General features: G+C 41.7%; 2 protein-coding genes across 6 annotated transcripts in view; one reads left to right on the forward strand and one right to left on the reverse strand.

The window, feature by feature from the left end:
- Window positions 1-7,192, forward strand: part of SLC16A12 (solute carrier family 16 member 12) — a 33,062-nt gene extending 25,870 nt beyond the window's left edge. For all 5 annotated transcript variants that reach the window (XM_082054765.1, XM_082054762.1, XM_082054764.1 and 2 more), the window contains 3 exons: window positions 1,327-1,918; window positions 3,036-3,295; window positions 4,473-7,192. In XM_082054765.1, the coding sequence (XP_081910891.1) occupies window positions 1,327-1,918; window positions 3,036-3,295; window positions 4,473-4,735 (1,115 nt within the window). In that variant the 3' untranslated portion in view covers window positions 4,736-7,192. The remainder of the gene's footprint in view (window positions 1-1,326; window positions 1,919-3,035; window positions 3,296-4,472) is intronic.
- A 2,839-nt stretch (window positions 7,193-10,031) lies between these two features.
- LOC309440783 (interferon-induced protein with tetratricopeptide repeats 5-like) lies at window positions 10,032-17,263 on the reverse strand. Its single transcript, XM_082054883.1, has 2 exons — window positions 17,108-17,263; window positions 10,032-12,061 (listed from the first exon to the last, which is right to left on the reverse strand). The coding sequence occupies exons 1-2, from the start codon at window positions 17,110-17,112 to the stop codon at window positions 10,624-10,626; spliced, it is 1,443 nt and encodes a 480-aa protein (XP_081911009.1). The 5' UTR covers window positions 17,113-17,263; the 3' UTR covers window positions 10,032-10,623.
- Window positions 17,264-20,380: the final 3,117 nt, after the last annotated feature.

The raw sequence follows: 20,380 nt of genomic DNA on the forward strand, positions 1-20,380 counted from the left end.
GGTGAACTATTGGTAAAGGCTGGAGGTGGGAGCGTAACTGGTGAAGGTCTATATCCATAAAAGCTGCAGGACTTGAAACTGTGAAGAGTGAAGCAGAGGTGAGGTGAGAAAGGAGGCAATAAGTAGCAGAATTCCTTCTAAGAGATATGAAAATGTTTTCAGCCCCAAACTCTTCATCTCCACTTTTCACAGGACATTTGCCTTTTTTGGGACCTGTTTCTCACTGCCAACTCACTGAATAGAGGATCATTTTCACAGGTCTCGAGTGATGATATCTAGCTCAGGGCTGTTCCTCTGCCTCTGCTGCCCACCCAGGTCCAACCCCAGCTCTCTGCCCTGCTCCTTCCTCCGCCTCCTGAGGGGTGCCAGAACAGGCACCCACCACCCCACATCCCTCTAATCCGCTTATCCCGTCCCGGCAGGCTCTGTGCTTGCCTGGCACAGTGCGGCCTTTGAAGAGGACGTGGCAAGCTGGTTACGGCACTGGGTGATTATCTCCTATTGGCAAGTCCTACCAAAGGCACTGGGGACTGTTTTAACCTCAATGTAGGACACACTCCAAAACCCTAGTCAGGAATTCATTTCTGCAGCTGATTCAGAAATCTATGTTTTAGTGTTAGGGCAAGCATTTGGTGATTAAAATCTGCTCTCTGGTTCTGCAGCAGAAACCACAATCTTTTTGTCAGTCTAAGAGATGGATCTTATTTTTTACTAGATTAGACATAGCTTTATTTCCTAAGGATTTTCCCCTGCTCTTTACCTGTAGGCATGGATTTTAAATGGTCAGGATGCCAAGCAGCTGCTGTGTGGAGTTTGTTTAGCTGACTAAAAAAGGTTTATTGTAGAATATTAGTAACAGAGACAGACTCTTTGTACTGTGTTTCAGAGATCTGAAAATTAATGTTCAGGGTTGCAACAGACTGGAACGCAAAATGGTGCCTCATCAGGACAGTGTGTCCAGTGCCAGCATCTGTGCAGACCCTGGGGCAAGACCTCATCTTGCATTCAAGAGAACTGACACACCATTTCTCTGATGTTTATTGATCGTCCTTGTTCTTTTTATTAAGTGAACCCCATCACTTCTTTCTGAGCCTTGTTATCATGGATTAATGATGACCTGTTAGATTTGTCAAGTCAGTGACCCTGACCATGGAAGAATGGAGTCATTCTGCTTTCTCTTCACACTGTGACTGGGCTGCATGATACAGCATCAGAAAAAGCTTCCTATTCATTCGTGCTAATGAAAGTGGGTTATGTGGTTTAATTTAGTTTGTTCCATGTGTCGTGCTTAGTATTAAGCCATCTGCACTGTGCTTTCTCTTCTAGGACTTGGGTTTGCACTCTGTTATTCTCCAGCCATCGCGATGGTGGGCAAATATTTCAACAAAAGAAAAGCGCTGGCGTATGGAATAGCCATGTCAGGAAGTGGAATTGGTACCTTCATCCTGGCCCCTGTGGTCCAGCTCTTAATCGAGCAGTTTTCCTGGCGTGGAGCTTTACTCATCTTGGGAGGTTTTGTTTTAAACCTCTGCGTCTGTGGCGCCTTGATGCGACCTATTGCTCTTAAGGAAGACCATAAAACCACTCCTGAGTTTCTCGGACAGGATTATGTCCCCAAAGCGCAGAAAGGAGACTTAAAACAAGTGTCCATCTGTTCACCTTTAATCAAAGCATGGTCTCGTGAATGTTTATGCTACTGTTCGTGGAAGGAATATGACTTTTTACTGATGCCAGGTTTCATGGTGCTGGCAGTGTCCATTTTATTTATGGCATATGGCTGTAGCCCTCTCTTTGTCTACCTAGTGCCTTATGCTCTGAGTGTTGGAGTGAGTCATCACCAGGCTGCCTTCCTCATGTCCATACTTGGTGTCATAGACATCATTGGTAATGTCACCTTTGGATGGCTAACAGACAGAAGGTAATGGCTTACTGCTAAGCAAGCATAAACTTTAGCTGCTGGAAAGCTGTGTGGAAATGGGGTGTAACACATGAAAGTTAACATTATGGACTTTTTCTGTAGCATGTGTAACTTTAAAAACCAACAAACAAACAAAACAAAAACCCCACACAGTCTAACTTTCAGAAATGGTTACTATTTAATGTATGTCTCTTCTGAGTTTGTTCAATTCTGCTGTTTTGTTTGTGGGTTTTTTGTTTTGTTTTACCTGAAGAAATTGTTCATGAAAAGCTTTTGCATTTGACAGTGGTAATACAACCCCCTGCCTGAGGTATGTTGAGCGTGATCCTCTGTACATGTTTCCTACAGGATCTCACCCTACTTCCTCTGCCTTTCCATCTCTTTTGTGCTGCTGAGGAGGCACAGAAGTCATGGAAAAGGATCAGGGGTCTTGCCCAACACTGTCAGGCATATAGCCAGAAAGACTGACCTGAAATTGTTATACATTTTCTAATATGCAAGAACTCACCATCCTTTGCTAACTCATCTCACTCCAAACATTTGTGTACAGCATCTGTAACACCAGTAGAGACTGGCTAAATTAAGACGGTTTTTGATACTAAAGGACACATTATTTGTGCTTATTCAGTTTGTGGGAAAAATCAATTATTTGTTTTGTGGGGCAGGGAGAAAGGGAGTTTGCCATCTTGCTTAGCTCACACTGACTCCAGTGTTTACGGGCTGATGTGAAGGATGACAACTAAGAGAGGCATAGTACTGGGAGCACCTTGCTGGGCTGGGATGTAAAGCCCAATGGAATACTGCTTTGAACATCGAAACTTCAGAGGGCTGCAAAATCCTGGCAGCAGAGTGGGTCCCCTCACTAGGGACAGCCCAAAGAATCTGGCAGGCAGCATGGGCTGCTGCTTACCAGATGTTTCTGCAGCTGTAGGTGGGCAGCTCTCCCTGTCTGGGCTTGTCAGTGTTGAGCTTTTTATCTTGAAGACTGCATAAGAAAATTGACTTAATTTTGAACTATATGAGAGAGAGAGAGACTGAAGTGCTACATGCCAGGGCATAGAAACTGAGGTACTGTGTACAATTATAATATTTTTCTTTTCTGTTTTGAAATTTGCAGGTGTCTGAAGAAGCATCGGCACTTTTGCTACCTCTTTGCTGTGGGGATGGATGGCCTCTGCTGCCTTTTCCTGCCAATTCTTCAAAACTTCCCCTTGCTTGTGCCTTTCTCATTTACTTTCGGCTACTTTGATGGAGCCTATGTAACACTGATCCCTGTTGTGACAGCAGACGTAGTGGGAACTTCTTCCTTATCATCAGCTCTGGGTGTTGTGTATTTTCTCCATGCCATACCATATCTAGTGAGCCCACCTGTTGCAGGTCAGTTCATAAAATGACTTTCTTATAATCTTATCACTACTTCAGATTTACCTATTGCTGTGATGTAGAAGAAGAGGAAGGACAGCAGATGCATACTGATTGTGGAGGTAGCTGCTGGGCAGGGATATAACACACCTAGACCTTCATAAGACTCCAGATCCCACTTAAGCCCTGTGTTGATGGAATGATTTCTACATATAGAGCAAGTTGAAATTTAAAAAATAAACCAGAATGGAAATGGGCTTCTAAGAGCTGTTATATCACCAGTTCATGTAGTACAGAAATTGCAAGTGGTTGGAAAAACAGATTTCACTATGAGTTTACAGAATTTTCAAAATGTAACCTAGAGAGTGTTTCATTCCAAGAGTTTGTTGTTTTTTTTTTTGGGGGGGGGTTTGGTTGGTTGAGTTGGGTTTTGTTTAGTTGTTTTTTTTGTGTGGAGGACTTTTCATCTCCAGAGTGCTTTGAACAGGTAGGTGTGTCAGTTTTACTACTGTTTGGTCACAAGCTCATCACTGTAATATCTAACCACCATTCTCCCTATTGGTTCCATTACAGTGAAGGAAGAATGAGAGCTCTACTCCTATTATTCTTTAGAAAGAACCTGACATGATTTTAAATACTGTGAAAGGACAGAGATCTTTTTTCAAACAGACATGTATATAAATATCTTGCGTATTTTGTCTACCTTCACATCAATTCCTAATTAATCTCTGCTTCTGAGTCTTTTAATTTAATTTTCCATAGCAAAAATTATTGCAAAATGGAATTATTTTAAGTGATGCATGAGCCTATGGCATAGCTCACTAGATGTTTCTGTATGAAGATCTCATGCACACAATATTTAACCCCATGGCTCTCTAAGCATGTCTAAAGACTGACAGCAAAATCCATGCAGCTGAAAGATGTTTATTTAGTATTGTGGTAAAGGCTGCTGTGCCTTTTCTCATGTGTTTGACCTATAATCAAAAGCCCATAAAAACCTTATCTGCCTGCTGAAGACAAATCTCTCCCTGCCCCAGGAGATAAAATTATAGTGACGGTGATGTAAACCTGTATTGTTTGATTATATTTTTATGTGATAAATCCAGAAGTTTATAAAACTGTTGATCACATGATTTGTAAATTATTAGAATTCTGATGGGCCTTTAAAAACCCATGATTTTTTTTCCTACAGGCTGGCTTGTGGACACAACTGGCAGCTATACTGCATCATTCCTCCTGTGTGGATTTTCTATGATATTTAGTTCAACGTTATTGTGCTTTGCAAGGCTAGCAAAGAAAATCAAAAGAAGGCATTTGCAGTCGCTCACTAATGATACTGGCACCAAACAGCACATCTGGACAAATGGAGCAATAGCTTATTCTGTCACAGCAGAATTAGACCAAAAGGATGTTGAATTTTTGGCTGTGGATACAAACAGCTACAGCAACAGATGACAAGTGCTTTCAAGATTTAATACTACACAGCTGTGACTGAGATGGAGGTTGCTCTATAGTGTTATGCTGTTAAAGATATTCCTCTTGTGAAACAAGGCATCTCTCAGTTAGATTTTTCTGTCATGTTTTAGTTGACTAAAATCTACATACAGCAACAGCAATACTAAGTTAATGCAGTAATAGAAGAAAGCTAGACTGAAAATAAAGAGAGTTTTTAGAGACAAATGTTCACAGATTTATTTGAAATGCAGTATGTCAACTCCACACATAATCTCAAAGATGATAATTGGCTATAAATCAAAAGAAAACTACAAAGTAGTGAGCAAAACAGAACAATAAAGTTAAAATTATTTCAAAAATTAATATTAATGAAATAAGCTTTTTGGTATTCTGGTCTATTGTGTTTCAATGGACTAATCACGCACAACACCAAAAAACCTCCACATCTATCAGTCCACACTAAACGATTTGCAAATAACTGATTCAAGTGCCAAAGCCTTGGCACTTGGCAGAAAACTGTGCTCTATGATGAAAGTACCTCTGGAGCAGCTTTAAGTTTTACAGTGTGTCTGGATTTTGTACATATGTTGCAATTTCATTTCAAATATGCTTTTAGACCTACCTTTCCTCAAACCCCCTAGAGCAACATTTTGAGGTTGTTGCTGCTTTTTTTCCTGGATATCTTTGAAGCTTGAATTTCTAAACATTGACCTTCTGGGTACGATCCTCCAACAGATCCTTGTCTCAGAGGGTAGAGGAGGTGCTGTGGCTGCTCTGCTGTCTGAAGAGGATAAATTTGTGCCATTAGACTAGGCACACGGATAGACAAACTTGCTTTAGTTACGTTAAATTGGAAGAAGTCCAAAGGCAGCCCAGGAGACCAGAGGAGATGTTTGTGTTTTTCCAAAAATGAGGAACATACTCCAGCTGGCTGCTTCATAGGAGCTATGGACCGAATGTAGTTCATGTGGTAAATTACTGATGTCATGAATTAATAAATAATGGAATGTTTCTACATTTCCAGAGTGAAACCATTGTCAGCAATAGCAGAAGTTCACATTGCACAATGCAAATAATTTCTGTGTTTTGATACTGTATAAAGCTGCATTCTGTTCATTACCAAATTGATCAGTGTCCAAATAATTTTCACCAATGCTGAACTACTAGTTTTGTTAATCATCTGCAGTGTATTCAATGGTTTCTCATGGTGTCCTATTCCACTCTGTGCCTCAGAAGGGAAAGCAACACAGGCTGACATTCACAAATTTGATTGAGAGTAAAACCATAGGGGTATAGTCTATTTTTCTGTATATATCAATAGTATGTGTATCAAGTAGTTCTATTATTCATGCATATTTCAAATCTAACATATTAAAGTAATTTTTCTTCAGCTGTCTGTGCTCAAACAAAGCATTTCTCGCTGTCATGCTTCAGAAGCATGGTCGCAATCAGTAGCATGATCTACGTGGACAGATCACAGAACAACAGATGAGAATGCAAAAACTGCTTCAAACTAATAACATAAACATTTTTCAGCTCTGTGTGGCAACTGAGTCCTGGGCCCTAATTCTGTTTAACATGCATTCATAAAAAATTAATTATGAGTATTTCTTAATGAGTTAGGAAAAATATGCACATTTGGGGGGAAAAAAAGGTTGCTTTATTAATTAGTAGTGTCGAAGAAGTTTTAGATCTTACTGCAAAAGTTTCACATCAAAAACTAGGGAATCTTGTGGTCGATAAAGAAGATAAGCTGTTTCAACAAGCTATAAATTACTGCTGTCATTTACTTTACAAACATTGAATTACTTTTTTTTTTTTTTACCACATCATGACATGTCAGCAGTTGCTCATGGTAGAACTGCATATGTTAAAAGTCCGTTGGAATAATACTATATGCATTTTTATCCTAGTAAATAATACCATGTAATACATTGTTAATGTTTTTTGGATTTTTTTTTAATTTCAATATATTCTTTCATAGGCTTTTCTGTTTTGTGATTAACTTAAAATTAAGGCATTATTTATTGTTTTAAATGTCTAATTCAGCAGAAAATGTTCAAATGGTTTTAACCACAGATGTTTTGTGGAAAATGGTATAATTATTTCAAGATTTTTTGACACTGTTTCTGCTCTGACTCATCAATAGACAAAAGTTTATATGCCAGAATGATGCTTTCTGTGCATAAAACACACTGTGAAATACCAGTGCTGACATGAATCTCTGCATTAAGAAACAAAGACAGAAGGAAGCATAACAAGAAATAACCTGCGAGTGGAAGAAATGGGAATACAATCCAGGTTTGTGAAGCCTCATGCCCAACTTCTGCCTGCTGGCCTACACAACCCAAACTGAACAGCTCATTTTCATCCTGCCATGTGAAATGTTTCAGGTGGCACATTATAGAATTCTCTGGATTATACTATTTTAAAAATATATATTTATTGTATCTGCAATGTTTTTTTTTCGAGATTATAATATTCATGCTGTTCTCTATAGGGGCTATTTCCTGGCACGGCATGGTGCAGCTGTAGGCAGAGATACCTGGGCTAGCTGTGGACAATTTCCCCAGCTCCCACCTCATGGTCCCACCAGCCCCGGTAAGCACCGATGGATACAGGAATGAATGGACCACTGCACCACTGAGCCTGGCTGGCTTCCCAGGACAGCGTGGTCTGGCTTGGCTAGGGTAACATCTGTCTGAGACACAAACAGAAGGATCTTGCCTCAGATGAATCCTGCCTGGGATAATGCTCTGTTCTCTGCAGTGAATGGGAATTCAGTCTAAGTGAAGCTGCTTACAGCTGCTGAAGTTATCCTACATATTTCTATTCTGTGAGGTTTGAAATGGGGAAATCATCATTCTTTTTTAAGTTGCTTAGGTTTTAGTGATAATTTTTATCAGATCAGCCTTGGAACATTTAATAAATTGTACCTTGAAAATTTGTGTGAAAGCAGCATTGAAAAACTCAAGTACCTTCTCTTGAAAAATAACCCTGTTAAGGAAAGGAAAGGAAAGGAAAGGAAAGGAAAGGAAAGGAAAGGAAAGGAAAGGAAAGGAAAGGAAAGGAAAGGAAAGGAAAGGAAAGGAAAGGAAAGGAAAGGAAAGGAAAGGAAAGGAAAGGAAAGGAAAGGAAAGGAAAGGAAAGGAAAGGAAAGGAAAGGAAGAGCCTTAAATAGTTTTGCCAGCTTGGATGATCATTTATCTCCTGAAAAAAAAAAGAGTTTGTCTGTGCTGCTATATGGTGAATATATTTTATACTGCCACGAGAATTCCCTGTTTGTTTTCTCAACTGTTACAAATCTACGTGAGAAGGAAAAGCTTGTTTAAGTTAAGCTGTAACAGTACTTCATGTACAGCATAACAAAGTCCTTAGTCAGGATCACCTCAATAAATAATACCTTCTTCTGAGTGACTGTTCTGTGGTGTTCCAGCAGAGTTTCCTTAATAATTTAGAAGGTGCTTTTGATCCATAAGTGAATAGTTCCTGAAAGGTTATCTTCACTCCTTTTCTCCCTGCATCCCTAGTGTAGGCTCCACTGATGTGTTCATACTTGGGTGTGAATTCAGAGGTGCTTAGCTTCTGTGTGGTTCTGGTTTTACCCATTGGAATTGGACACTGCAAAATCTGGGTTTTGTTTTCTCTGCTTCCTGAGGCTCAAGCTCAGCCCCTTCCCTATGTTGACAGGCCAGGCAATACAGCAGCACCACCATGTGGGAAATAACATTTCTACTAATTTACAAGACACTAGGCAAGAAATAGAAGTCAGTGTATGCACAGAGCACCCCTGGGACTACTGCCGTCCAGCACTATCCTCCAGAGTCCAAAGAAGGTAAGGCACATGAAATGGATTTCTTGCGTCACTGCGCCTCACCATCAATTTCCTTACTGTGGACAAGACTGAGCCACTTTGACTCTGAGCTAAAAGTTCAGGCTCATCTTTTTCCCAAAATACTTAATTGCTTCTTCTTCTTTCTGCAAGGTTCATTTTCCAGGAGAGAGGCAGGAGAGGCCCGGGTGGCAGTGTGTGGAGGGGAGCATGGATGTGCCACCACGGCTCTGGGAACCCACACCACCTCTTCCTCATTCCTTCCTGCTGCCTGCTGTGCCTTCGGGAGGGTTTGGATGGGAACGTTGCTGATGTTAGAAGCCTCAAGACTGAGAAAGGCAGTGAGGTCACTTAATGTACCCTTTTGTCCACATAGCTGAGCACAACACCATAGGTAGTCACCAGTTCCTCACTTCAACCCTACTATTATTCCTACCAGCTTTCAGGAACAGCATGTCAGTCCTGCTCACACTCCTTCCTCTTCTTCGCCCTCCCTGCTCTGTTCCTAGGTAGGACCACCTTTGTTTGTAAGAGATAAGCTGGCAGGTGGCTGGAAAACAAGGATGGTTTGTGCCGCAGCCCTTAGGAAGATGTGGTTGTAGTACATGCACTGTTAAGCTCCTGATCACTTTCTCTTCTATTATGAAAGATTCTTTCAGCAAGAGCTGAGCGGGGAGAGGTTTCTTGATGTTTCACAATCTGGCATCATATTTTGCACTCCTTCAGGCTGTCACAGTGTCTGTACAAGGGACTGCTGTTGCAGGGGCAGGAATGCTCCAGGATGGCTGGAAACAAAAGTGCACATCCTTCCTGATGGGCTCTGTCACCAGTTTGCGTCATCCTACACTACTGACTAGGGCTTAGAAATGTTTTGGAAGTACAGCATTACTTTTCCCTGAGAACCATGTTCTGTTATACCAAGGTACAATATAATGGAATTAGGCCACCCTGTTGTAAAGAATACTGTCTTTCAGTTTCATATCTGAAGACAATAATATCCTCCACTGGTTCACTCTGTCCTTTCAGACCTTTCTTCCATTCACATAGGCTCTGTGGGCACCCAGCCCGTTGCTCTAGGTGCGCTCTGCCTTCTGTGTCCAGTTCTGCACATTTCTTGTGTTTTCTATCCCTGGCTTGTTTCACAAGCATGGCTGCAGATAGCCAGCTCATTGGTGTCTCAAAGACTGCCTTTCCTTCCACTCCAGATGTTTGCTGTAGCAGCTCCTGAGAGTGCTGTTTTGGGTAAACTAGATGGATGTTGTTTTGCACACAGTTTAATCCTTTGGTGCAACAGCTTTGGTGAAGCCAGCTTTGCTGAGAGTTCAGGAAAATAAATGGGGCTATCTCCTGACCTTTTCATATCCTGCCAAAACTTTAACCCTGTTACTTTTTCAATTAGCTATTTCCTTTTCTTTCATCTACTAATATGAGGATTGGTCAGGAGAGAGATATCAGAAGCAACAGTTGATGGATGCAATGCTCTTTAATAGTTCACAACAACAATGCACATTTTGTAAGCTTTCCAGTGAACTAGCCAAACAGTAGTTATTTTTCATAGATAAACAATATACGAAGTAGTAAACTGAACAGGTCTCCAACAAACGTTTCTTCTAAATACCACTTTAAAAAGACATCTTTTTTAATAAAAATGAAAAAAAAAACCAAACCAAAACAAAACAGAAAATCCATTTGTGTATAAGCATGCCTTTCTAGTAGATAGGTGAAGTACTATAATATCATTCTCTCATCTTTTTCTCAGTAGAAGGTAAGATCTGACGTCCAGCTTAGAAGTTCTATGTTCTACAGATCATCACTTAAACACAACCTGTATACCACTGTTAGCATTGAGGACTAAGATAGCTTAGCTATTATTTAGTCTTTCCAAACACGTTCTCTGTTGGTGAATAAACAAACAAATGAACGGTCTTCATCTGCAGCTTCTACGTTATCACCAGAAAGCGATGCTACCAGATGTTTCATCTGGTTATAACTTGAGAGCCTGTTGAAATGCCCTTGGGTTTGGGGTTTATTTTGGTGTGAAGGATTTTTGGGAGCTTTAGCTTGAGAGCGAAAGTCGTAGTTCACATAATGCACTCAGATACTCTTCATTGTCAGGATGCAATTCAACAGCTTTCTCATAGCACTCAATTGCTTCATGTTTCTCACCATTTAGATTATGAATGAGTCCAAGTGTAGCAAAATCTGTTGCATCTCCTAAACCTCTCTGAATTTTCCATCCCAACAATTCATTCAGTGCCTGAATGCATTTACTTCTTGCATCAGAATCTTCTTCAATTTTTAGCCCTTCTCTGTAATACCTAATGGCTTCAGATTGCGATTTCATATGAAAACGTTGAAAATTGCCATAATGGTAGTACCATGCTTGTTTATCATTATTGAATAGAGTACTTATCTGAATTGCTTTCTGAAAAGCCTCTTCTGCTTCTTCATACCTCTTTCCTTCTGCATACATCTTTGCTAGGTCAACATGGGCAAAAAAAAAATTTGTCTTTTTATCAGTTACTGTTTTAAAATGAAAAATGGCAAGTTGGATGAGTTCCTCCGCTTGCTCTTGAGGTGGCTGTCTTGTAGTCCTTTTCAATTGAAACAGCTTTGTTCTGTAGCAGATTCCTACTTGGTGATGTAAAAAGGAAGATTTTGGTGTCACTCTTAGGGCCTTTTTCAAAATCTCTAGTGCCTTATCCACGTCTCCTTTCCTTCTGTAAAATTTAGCAGCGTATCGCAGGAAATGAGGAAAATCAGGGGTTTTCTGCATTGCTTCTTGAATGTATTTCTCCCCTTCATTAACTTGCTTTACATCCTGAAGTCTTAATGCAAGTAATGCCACAATGAAAGTATCCTTTGGATTCAGTTCCACTGCACGCTTCAGGAGCTTGAGGGACAGGCTTTTATCTTCACACGGTCTGTAAAAAAGATCTTCCAAACGATACATTGCTATTGCATAACCAGCATTAAAATCAGGGTTATTTGGTTCATTCTTCAGAGCATTTTCAAAGCAATTCTTTGCTCTTTCATAGTATTTTCTCCCAAACTTTAAAAATGCCCATCCTTGTTCAGCACAGATGTCTGGAAGATGATTCTTCTGTTGAGCTGTACTTGAAAGCTCTTTGCAGCTGTTTTCTACTTTGCTCACGTAAGTTTGTGCTTCTTCATATCTCTTCATGTGGTAATAGATCCAGGCATAGTTCCCCCAAGTAACAAGACTTCTCCTGGCAATTTCATCTGGATAATTTTTTTTAATTTCTTCTTCAGCTATTTTGAGATTTTTCAGGGCTTCCTCATTTGAATTCTTTAGGTGGCATACATAGGATAGTAGATTATAATTTCTTATGTTGGATTTTATGAAAAACTCAACCTGATCTTCTATTGTTTCCTCCAGTTCATCAAGATCCACATCCTGCTTCAGCAAAGTCCAGGTAAAATGACATTCTAGCTTCAGCAGGGAGCTCTTCAAGGAATTATTGGAAATGGTACTAGAAGAAATCAAAGAAAAACTTACTTTTACTCCATTTGCTTTCTGCTACCCTTGTTTTTAAACCAGGCATGATGTATTTCAAAAGCAGGCAATACCTCACCCAGTCCCACTAGTCACCTATACTGCAAACAAGCCAAAGCTGTCAGAAACCATAGGTCTAAAGAGTTTAATAGTTATTTTAGTAATTATGCTTGCCAGTGTATGAGAACACCTCTTATGTAGCAACAGAGCTGGGGGTCTGGACATCAAAGAGGAGGGCTAGCTTCTGTGGTAAAGCTGGCACACCTCTGGGCCTCAAGAATATACATCCTATACTGGGAACAATTGCTGAAGCCTACCCAAAAGAGGTAATCAAATAAAAAACTCTCCTCATAATAAAGTGATATAGTGCCTTTCCCATGTTTCTGTATATTTTATGGTTTGGATTATAAATTTTGTTTTGAATTTCTTGCATTTATAAATCCTTGTTTGTTAGATCACAGTGCCATTTTAATCTTATGGATACTGGTGTATCCAGTTGCTGGCTCCTGGATCCTACCAGTTTCCACAGTTGCTGGCACTTGGATGTATAGGACCTGAAGTGTGCAGCCCTACTCACTTGCTGGTACAGACTGCACTCTCACTAACCCTATGGGCACCCAGAAAACAGCTCTGGATATCTAGTAGTTGGTCAGGGATCCTCTCACTGTCCAGCTGCCTCATACCTAGACACACACATTCTCACACATATTGACTAGACCCTGTTTACATACAACTGGTCCTTAATACCTTTTTATCCCTCTCTATTTTTCAACAGTGGTTCCTTCCCAAATCATCCACATCCCTCATTTCCCTGCCTTTGGTCTTCCCCCCAAACATTCCATAATAAGTTTCAATCCCCAAATGCTTTCCCCTGCACCCTGTACTCCCATTTTCCTAGGCAGTTCAGACTGTAAGGCACTCATGTAAGGCAGGCTTGGCAGGGCTGGGTGGGGGCTTGTGTCCCTGGCTGGGGCACTGGAGAGCTGCCACCCACCTTTGTGCCTCTGTGCTCCTCCATGTGTGTGGGGATGGATGGGCTGGTGGCTCTTGGGACAGCTCTGGGAGCAGCCATGGCAGGGTATTATTTGGGTTCCCCCTCCTGCCTGTGCCTCTGTGTGGGTGTGCAGACCAGCTTTTATCACACAATCTATCAAGGATAAACCTTTACAGTGCAGAGAACACTTCAGTCCATATTGTGCTCTCCCTTCACAAAAGAATGGTACATGCCTTTATAACTGGGGCTTCTTAATCAAATCCTTCATTGTTAAAAAGATTTCTCTGCTCTCTCTCCTGTAAGACCTAGAGGGTCTAACAGCCTGCATGGTACAATGTCTGCTTACCCCCAACTGCTCAATCATGTGAAAGAGGAGACGTCTTTGGGGTTAAAAAAAGGAGTGGAAACACTGGAAAAGTACGAGGAGGCAAACCAAGGAGGAATCAGGAAGCAATTTTTACAGGTTCTGGGACAGTGGGAAGGACACTGGGGAAAGCATCTCTGGATACACGTTTCCAGCCAAACCATCTGACACAGGTACTGGAGGGAGGTTAAACAAAAAAGGTATTTATTAATGTTCTTAATGCATAACTTTGCCTTACAGACTTCTTTGCCTTTCTCAAATAATCTCCTCTGCCTAACTGATGTGCTTGATTGGTATTAACAACAGTTCCTAATCAGAAAGCTGTATGTGAGGTAAACCCACTGTTCTGGAATGAAGGAGAAGTAAGTTCCTATTATTATCATAACTATCTTGTTAGAAACCTTTGCCTACAGGTGAATACCACAGAACAGATATTGGCTCCCAAATAAACAGGAATATCTGGAAGTATTTAAGCAATCCTATTCGATTCAAAATGAAACTTATGTTTTTATTGCCTCATCTGAGACCCATTATAATGTCCATGGACGACAGCAACGGTGAGGAGTAAGTAATGAAAAGACATTTCTGGAAAATGAATACTCATGAATATCACAAAACCAGGTTTGTTATGCAGATTAAATATAGTTAGCTTAGTTCCACAGATAATTGGTAAATACAATTTCTAAAGTTGTCATAAACATATCGGTTTATTGTATGCATGTGTGATTGTTTTCAGAAAACAGTATCACAGTATGTTAGGGATTGGAAGGGACCTCAAAAGATCATCTAGTCCAATCCCCCTGCTGGAGCAGGAACGTCTAGGTGAGGTAACGAAGGAACATGTCCAGGCGGGTTTTGAATGTCTCCAGAGAAGGAGACTCCACAACCTCCCTGGGCAGCCTGTTCCAGTGCTCTGTCACCCTCACTGAGAAGAAGTTTTTTCTCAAATATAAGTGGAACCTCTTGTGTTCCAGCTTGATCCCATTACCCCTTGTCCTATCATTGTTTGCCACCGAGAAGAGCCTGGCTCCATCCTCGTGGCACTCACCCTTTATATATTTATAAGCATTAATAAGGTCACCCCTCAGTCTCCTCTTCTCCAAACTAAAGAGACCCAGCTCCCTCAGCCTTTCTTCATAAGAGAGGTGCTCCACTCCCTTAATCATCTTTGTTGCCCTACGCTGGACCCTCTCCAGCAGTTCTCTGTCCTTCTTGAACTGAGGGGCCCAGAACTGGACACAATATTCCAGATGTGGTCTCACCAGGGCGGAGTAGAGGGGAAGGAGAACCTCTCTCGATCTACTAACCACCCCCCTTCTAATACACCCCAGGATGCCATTGGCCTTCCTGGCCACAAGGGCACAGTGCTGGCTCATGGTCATCCTGTTGTCCACCAGGACCCCCAGGTCCCTTTCCCCTACACTGCTCTCTAATATGTAATTTCCCAACCTATACTGGAACCTGGGGTTGTTCCTGCCCAGATGCAGGAGACTCTACACTTTCCCTTGTTAAATTTCATCAGGTTATTCCCTGCCCAACTCTCCAGCCTGTCCAGGTCCCGGTGGATGGCAGCACAGCCTTCTGGCGTGTCAGCCACTCCTCCCAGCTTCGTGTCATCAGCAAACTTGCTGATAGTACACTCTATTCCCTCGTCTAAATCGTTAATGAATATATTGAATAATATGGGCCCCAGTACTGACCCCTGAGGCACTCCACTAGATACTGGCCTCCAACTAGACTCCGCACCATTGACTACCACTCTCTGGCTTCTCTTTTTAAGCCAGTTTGCAGCCCACCTCACTACTCTATTGTCTAGACCACACCTCTTCAACTTAGCTGTGAGGATGCTGTGGGAGACTGTGTCAAAGGCTTTACTGAAGTCAAGGTAGACCACATCCACCGCTCTGCCATCATCCATCCACCTTGTTACATTCTCATAAAAGGCTATGAGGTTGGTCAAGCATGACTTACCCTTGGTAAAGCCATGCTGACTGCCCCTAATAACCCTCTTATCCCTGATATGCCTTGAGATGGCAGCAAGGATAAGCTGTTCCATTACTTTCCCAGGGACAGAGGTGAGGCTGACCAGTCTATAATTACCCGGGTCCTCCTTCTTGCCCTTTTTGAAGACTGGAGTGACATTTGCTTTCCTCCAATCTTCGGGCAACTCTCCCGTTTCCCAAGACTTGGCAAAGATGATGGAGAGCGGTCCAGCAATGACTTCAGCCAGCTCCCTCAGCACCCGCGGATGCATCCCATCTGGACCCATGGATTTATGGATGTCCAGACTATTTAATTGCTCCCTAACCCAGTCCTCATCGACTAAAGCAAACTCCTCCATTGACCTGGCTTCATCCGGGGTCTCAGGGGTACCGGGCACCCCCGGACAGCCTCCGGCAGAGTAGACAGAGACAAAGAAGGCATTCAGTAATTCTGCCTTCTCTGTATCTTCTGCCACCAGGGCACCCACCCCATTTATCAGTGGGCCTACGTTGCCTCTGGCATTAGTTTTATCTGCTATGTATTTGAAAAAGTTCTTTTTGCTGTCCTTGACCCCTCTCGCCAGCTGTAATTCTAAGGAGGCCTTGGCTATCCTACCTGCCTTCCTACATCCTCTAACAGCAGCCTTATATTCCTCCCAAGGGGCCAGCCCCTGCTTCCATGACCTGTAAACTCTCCTCTTCTGCTTGAGCATACCCAACAGATCCCTATTCGACCACGCAGGCCTCCTGGCTCCCTTCCTTGACTCCCTACGTGTGGGGATGCTCTGATCCTGAGCGTGGAAGAAGCAATCTCTGAATGCAATCCAGCTATCTTGGGCCCCTTTTCCTTCAGGCAGTCTTGCCCATGGGATTTCCCCCAGCAATTGCTTGAAAAGGCCAAAGTTAGCCCTGCTAAAGTCCAGGCTTGCAATTCTACTTGCTATTCTGTTCCTGCCACACAAGATGCTGAACTCCACCATCTCGTGGTCGCTGCAACCCAGGCAGCCCTCAACCTTTACTGCTTCAACCAGACCCTCCTTGTTAGTGAGGATGAGATCCAGCAGTGCTGCTCTCCTAGTCGGCTCCTCCACCATCTGCATGAGGAAGTTCTCATCAATGCACTGGAGGAACCTCCTGGACTGTGGCTGGCTGGCTGAATGGTCCTTCCAGCAAACATCAGGGAAGTTAAAATCACCCACAACAACCAGGGCCTGTGACTGTGAGGCCACTCTCAGCTGCCCATAGAAGGCCTCATCAACTTCTTCAGCCTGATCTGGTGGCCTGTAATAGACACCCACAACAGTGTCACCCCTGCCAGCATCTTGTGCTCCACGCTGTAGCCCAGAAGCTACACTATCCTGTTTGCTGGTCCTCACAGTTACAGAGATCAGAAAATAAATTCTCAGATGCATCAGTGCCAGCTACACATTTGGCTGCATGAACACAGTTTTTCTAACTGTCAGCTCTGTTCACAGAGGCTGTCCCTTGTTGGAGATGCAATAACATTACCATATTCAATAGCATCCTTATTTTATTTTGCTTCTTCCAGTAAATATTCTGCAAAGTATTTTCTGCTGTTTGGATCAATAAAGCCCCTCACTGCTTATATTTATGTAAATAATAAGCATTATCTTCTGCAGCATAGCAAAAAAGCATCTTTCAGAGACTGGGTTGTGTGCTTACCTCATGGTTTTCCTTCTCTGCTCACTTGTCTTAAGGTAGCTTGAAAGCCAGAAGTCTGCTACTCAGTGTTCTTGTGACTTCCCTTTTATATACTCCAGCCCTCATATGGTCTGTGACCAATTTAATGAGAACCAGAAAGTGAAACTTCAGTTTATGTCTGAATCTGCAAAAGAAGCTGAAACAACTGCCAGCAGGGGAATCGAAACTTATGAGTCACTGAGCGTTTTTTTTCAGCCTGGCTCTGTGCCATGCATTACACTGTGTTGTGGAGAACGCACAACAGCTCCTAGCGGCTCCCAGCATTTACTGTGTTCAAATTCAGAGGTATCCATGATAAGGAGAATGTTTCAGGCTACTGTAGGCTGACCTGGTTATCATGCCTAGGCTAGGGAAGGGTCATTTACCCCTTCTGTCTCTGCTGATGCATCTTTGCACTATTTTGCACCATGCTTTGGGGTCCCGGTTTATTGGTGTCGTGTCATACACATAACATACAACATCTCATCACCCCTGCCTGCACTCCTGCAGGTCCTGCTGTCTCCACATTGCAAGGTCTCTGCTATTGTACCAGGCTGGTATTTCTCTGCACTATGTAACTGTGTAAGAGTACCAAATATTTAATCCCACCTACAACAACTGTTTGTTGCTGCTCTCTACATAAAACTGCAGTTGTACTGTGCAAAGATAAAAGTAAAACAAATTAGATACAGACAATCAATTCAATAAACTGTTGTCACAGATCTCCCAAGCAAAACAAAGCTGCAGGCAGGCCAGGACAAGCCCAGGCGCAGCAGGCCTGGCAAGGCTCTGTCCCGAGGCCATACAAACTCAGTGCAAAGCTTACGGCCTGCTACCAGCAATCGGCAATGCCATGTTACAGGGCCACAGGTTAACAAAGAGATGGGGCATGGGCTGGGTACTGGAGCACCTACAGATATGAACAACTCACTGATGCTTAGTTTAAAAAAAAAAGAAATTAATACCTGTCTTGATAAAATTGATTATAGGGGTAAAAAAGAGATCGAAGAAATAGTATCTAACATATGTAAATATGTACATGTAGTAAATTTGGATGTAACCTGCAGCTGCAGACCAGTGAAGAAACAGAAAGGTGCAAAAGCATGTTAGCAAATATTTAATATATCCTGTATATATGTATAATATATCCTGTATATATGTATATGTAATATATTAAATATTTGATAACTTGCTTTTAGGCCTTTCTTTTTATGACCCAAAGTGGATCCTGGGGAGAGGAAGGAGAAACCAGCACTATTAGCACCATGTTTCTCCCAAGATAGGAAGTTGGCAGCTGATGACTGTTGGCATTTTTCCCTCCAACAGCCTGAACCTACTGATCTGAATGTCCAGAAAAGCAGGAATAGAAACTAAGAAATGTCCATGCATATGTGTGTGTGTATCAATTTTAACCACAATATTACTATTATTGTGACTTTTTCTGTAAATAAGTATTTTAACTGCATTATTTTTCTTTTTGTAATAATTAGATCTAGATTTCTGATAATTCTTGCATTAAACTAAGATTGTCATTATACATTATATACAACAAAAAAATTGGATTTACCTATCTATATAAGATTTGCTTCCACTTTACCCATAAATAAGGTCTTTAAATAACATCACAGAACCTCCCTCCATTCTTGAATCCATTCAATTTTAAAATGTGAAAGCATCTTGCTAAGAAATATGTTTAATTAGATACTGTCTAATGTCCTTTCATAATTAATATGTGCAGAATTTGAGGTGGCCCACCATATTTTGTAGGAATAAGTAAATAAAAATGCATATAAAGGTGCTTCAACAGGCTTCTCATTGTTCCTGGTATATGACAGTGTCAGCTCCCCTCACTTTGTGAGGTTTTTAGCAGATGCCATCCCTTGGTCCTAACAAGCCAGAAAGTCATTTATATCAAACGTTGTTATCACCTCAGAACCACTGCTGTTGCCATCATGCATCTCTGTAACTACAGACCAGAATTAACAGTATGCCACATTTTTATTTAAAAATCTGTATGATTTCTGACTGCCAATTTGTATGTTTTCAATAATTTTAGATTCTAGCTTACGAAAGCTTATCTTCTGTGGTATGAACAGTCCATATCCCCACCCTCACAAGTGTGTGGGAAGTATCTACATGGGACATGAATGAACCCCTGGATCTGGGGGTAAGCTGCACTCATCCTCTGGGCGTGGCCAGGTCGTGGCTCTGTCTGGTGGCTCCAGCGACCCTCAGGCTGTCCAGGGGGAGCCGGGGCAGCCCACAAGCCACTAGGGAAGCGCTCCTTGGGGAAGAAGCCTGGCGGCTTAGGGGGTTACAGCCTGCATGGAATGAATTCTGGGAGGCAGTAACTCTTCAGAACAAAGCTGTCCTTTGCCTTTCGCTCCTTTCCCTTCTTTTCCTCCTTCCTCCTTATTTTAAAAACAAAGCAAAACAGTCTTACATATGAGAACTTCTAGTTTCTACAAGAAGTTGAAGAGCCTTAGTAACATACACACCTCTTGTGACTCATTTAAGTGATTTTTTGTGTTTGTCTGTATTTTTTTTTTGCTGGAGCCGGTATTTCAGAGCTCAAGATAAAGGTTAGTATGGCTGCTACTCTGTAACCCTCTAACGATCAGGTATTCGATAAGTGGTGAAAAGAAGCAGTAAGTTAGGAAAGAAAAAGGATTAGGGTATCTACACAGATTCATGTATTTTATGGAAAATAAAGGTTGCAAGTAGTTGTAGAAAAATGCATTTAAAAGATTTCTGCAAGGTCAAAATCAAATGTGGACACTAATGATTTACGATGCTACTAAATATCTACGAGTTTCTTGTCTCTGCTTCTGTCCCAAGTGTTTGTTTTCCTGTTGCTTGTTACCTAGATCAGCGCATATGGGAAAATGCGGGAATTTCCCTCCTGGAATGCAAAAAATTTGGCCAAGTATACATATTTTTACAAAATTAGTTGCATCTATATGCTTTGGTTTGACACAAATGTTTATTGAATAAGTGTAGAAAAATGGTTAAAATAGAGTAAGTGAAAAGTTATGCAATGCTTTTTCACAGCCATCTTTGTAACTCTCTTGGCACAGCACAGGAAAATTCAGAAATACTTCTACAGCCGTGCTGCTTCCACTTTGGCCTTACTGGAGTCAGAGAGAGCTGCATTTCACAGCAGCAAAGGCAAGAGCTTCCTGGAAAACACTTGTGCAGAAATGGGCTGGAAACAACAACTGCTTTCATATTTAATACAAAGACTTTGTTTACTTG

This window comes from Streptopelia decaocto, assembly GCF_964273445.1.
Source record: "Streptopelia decaocto genome assembly, chromosome: 5".
Lineage (NCBI taxonomy): Eukaryota > Metazoa > Chordata > Aves > Columbiformes > Columbidae > Streptopelia > Streptopelia decaocto.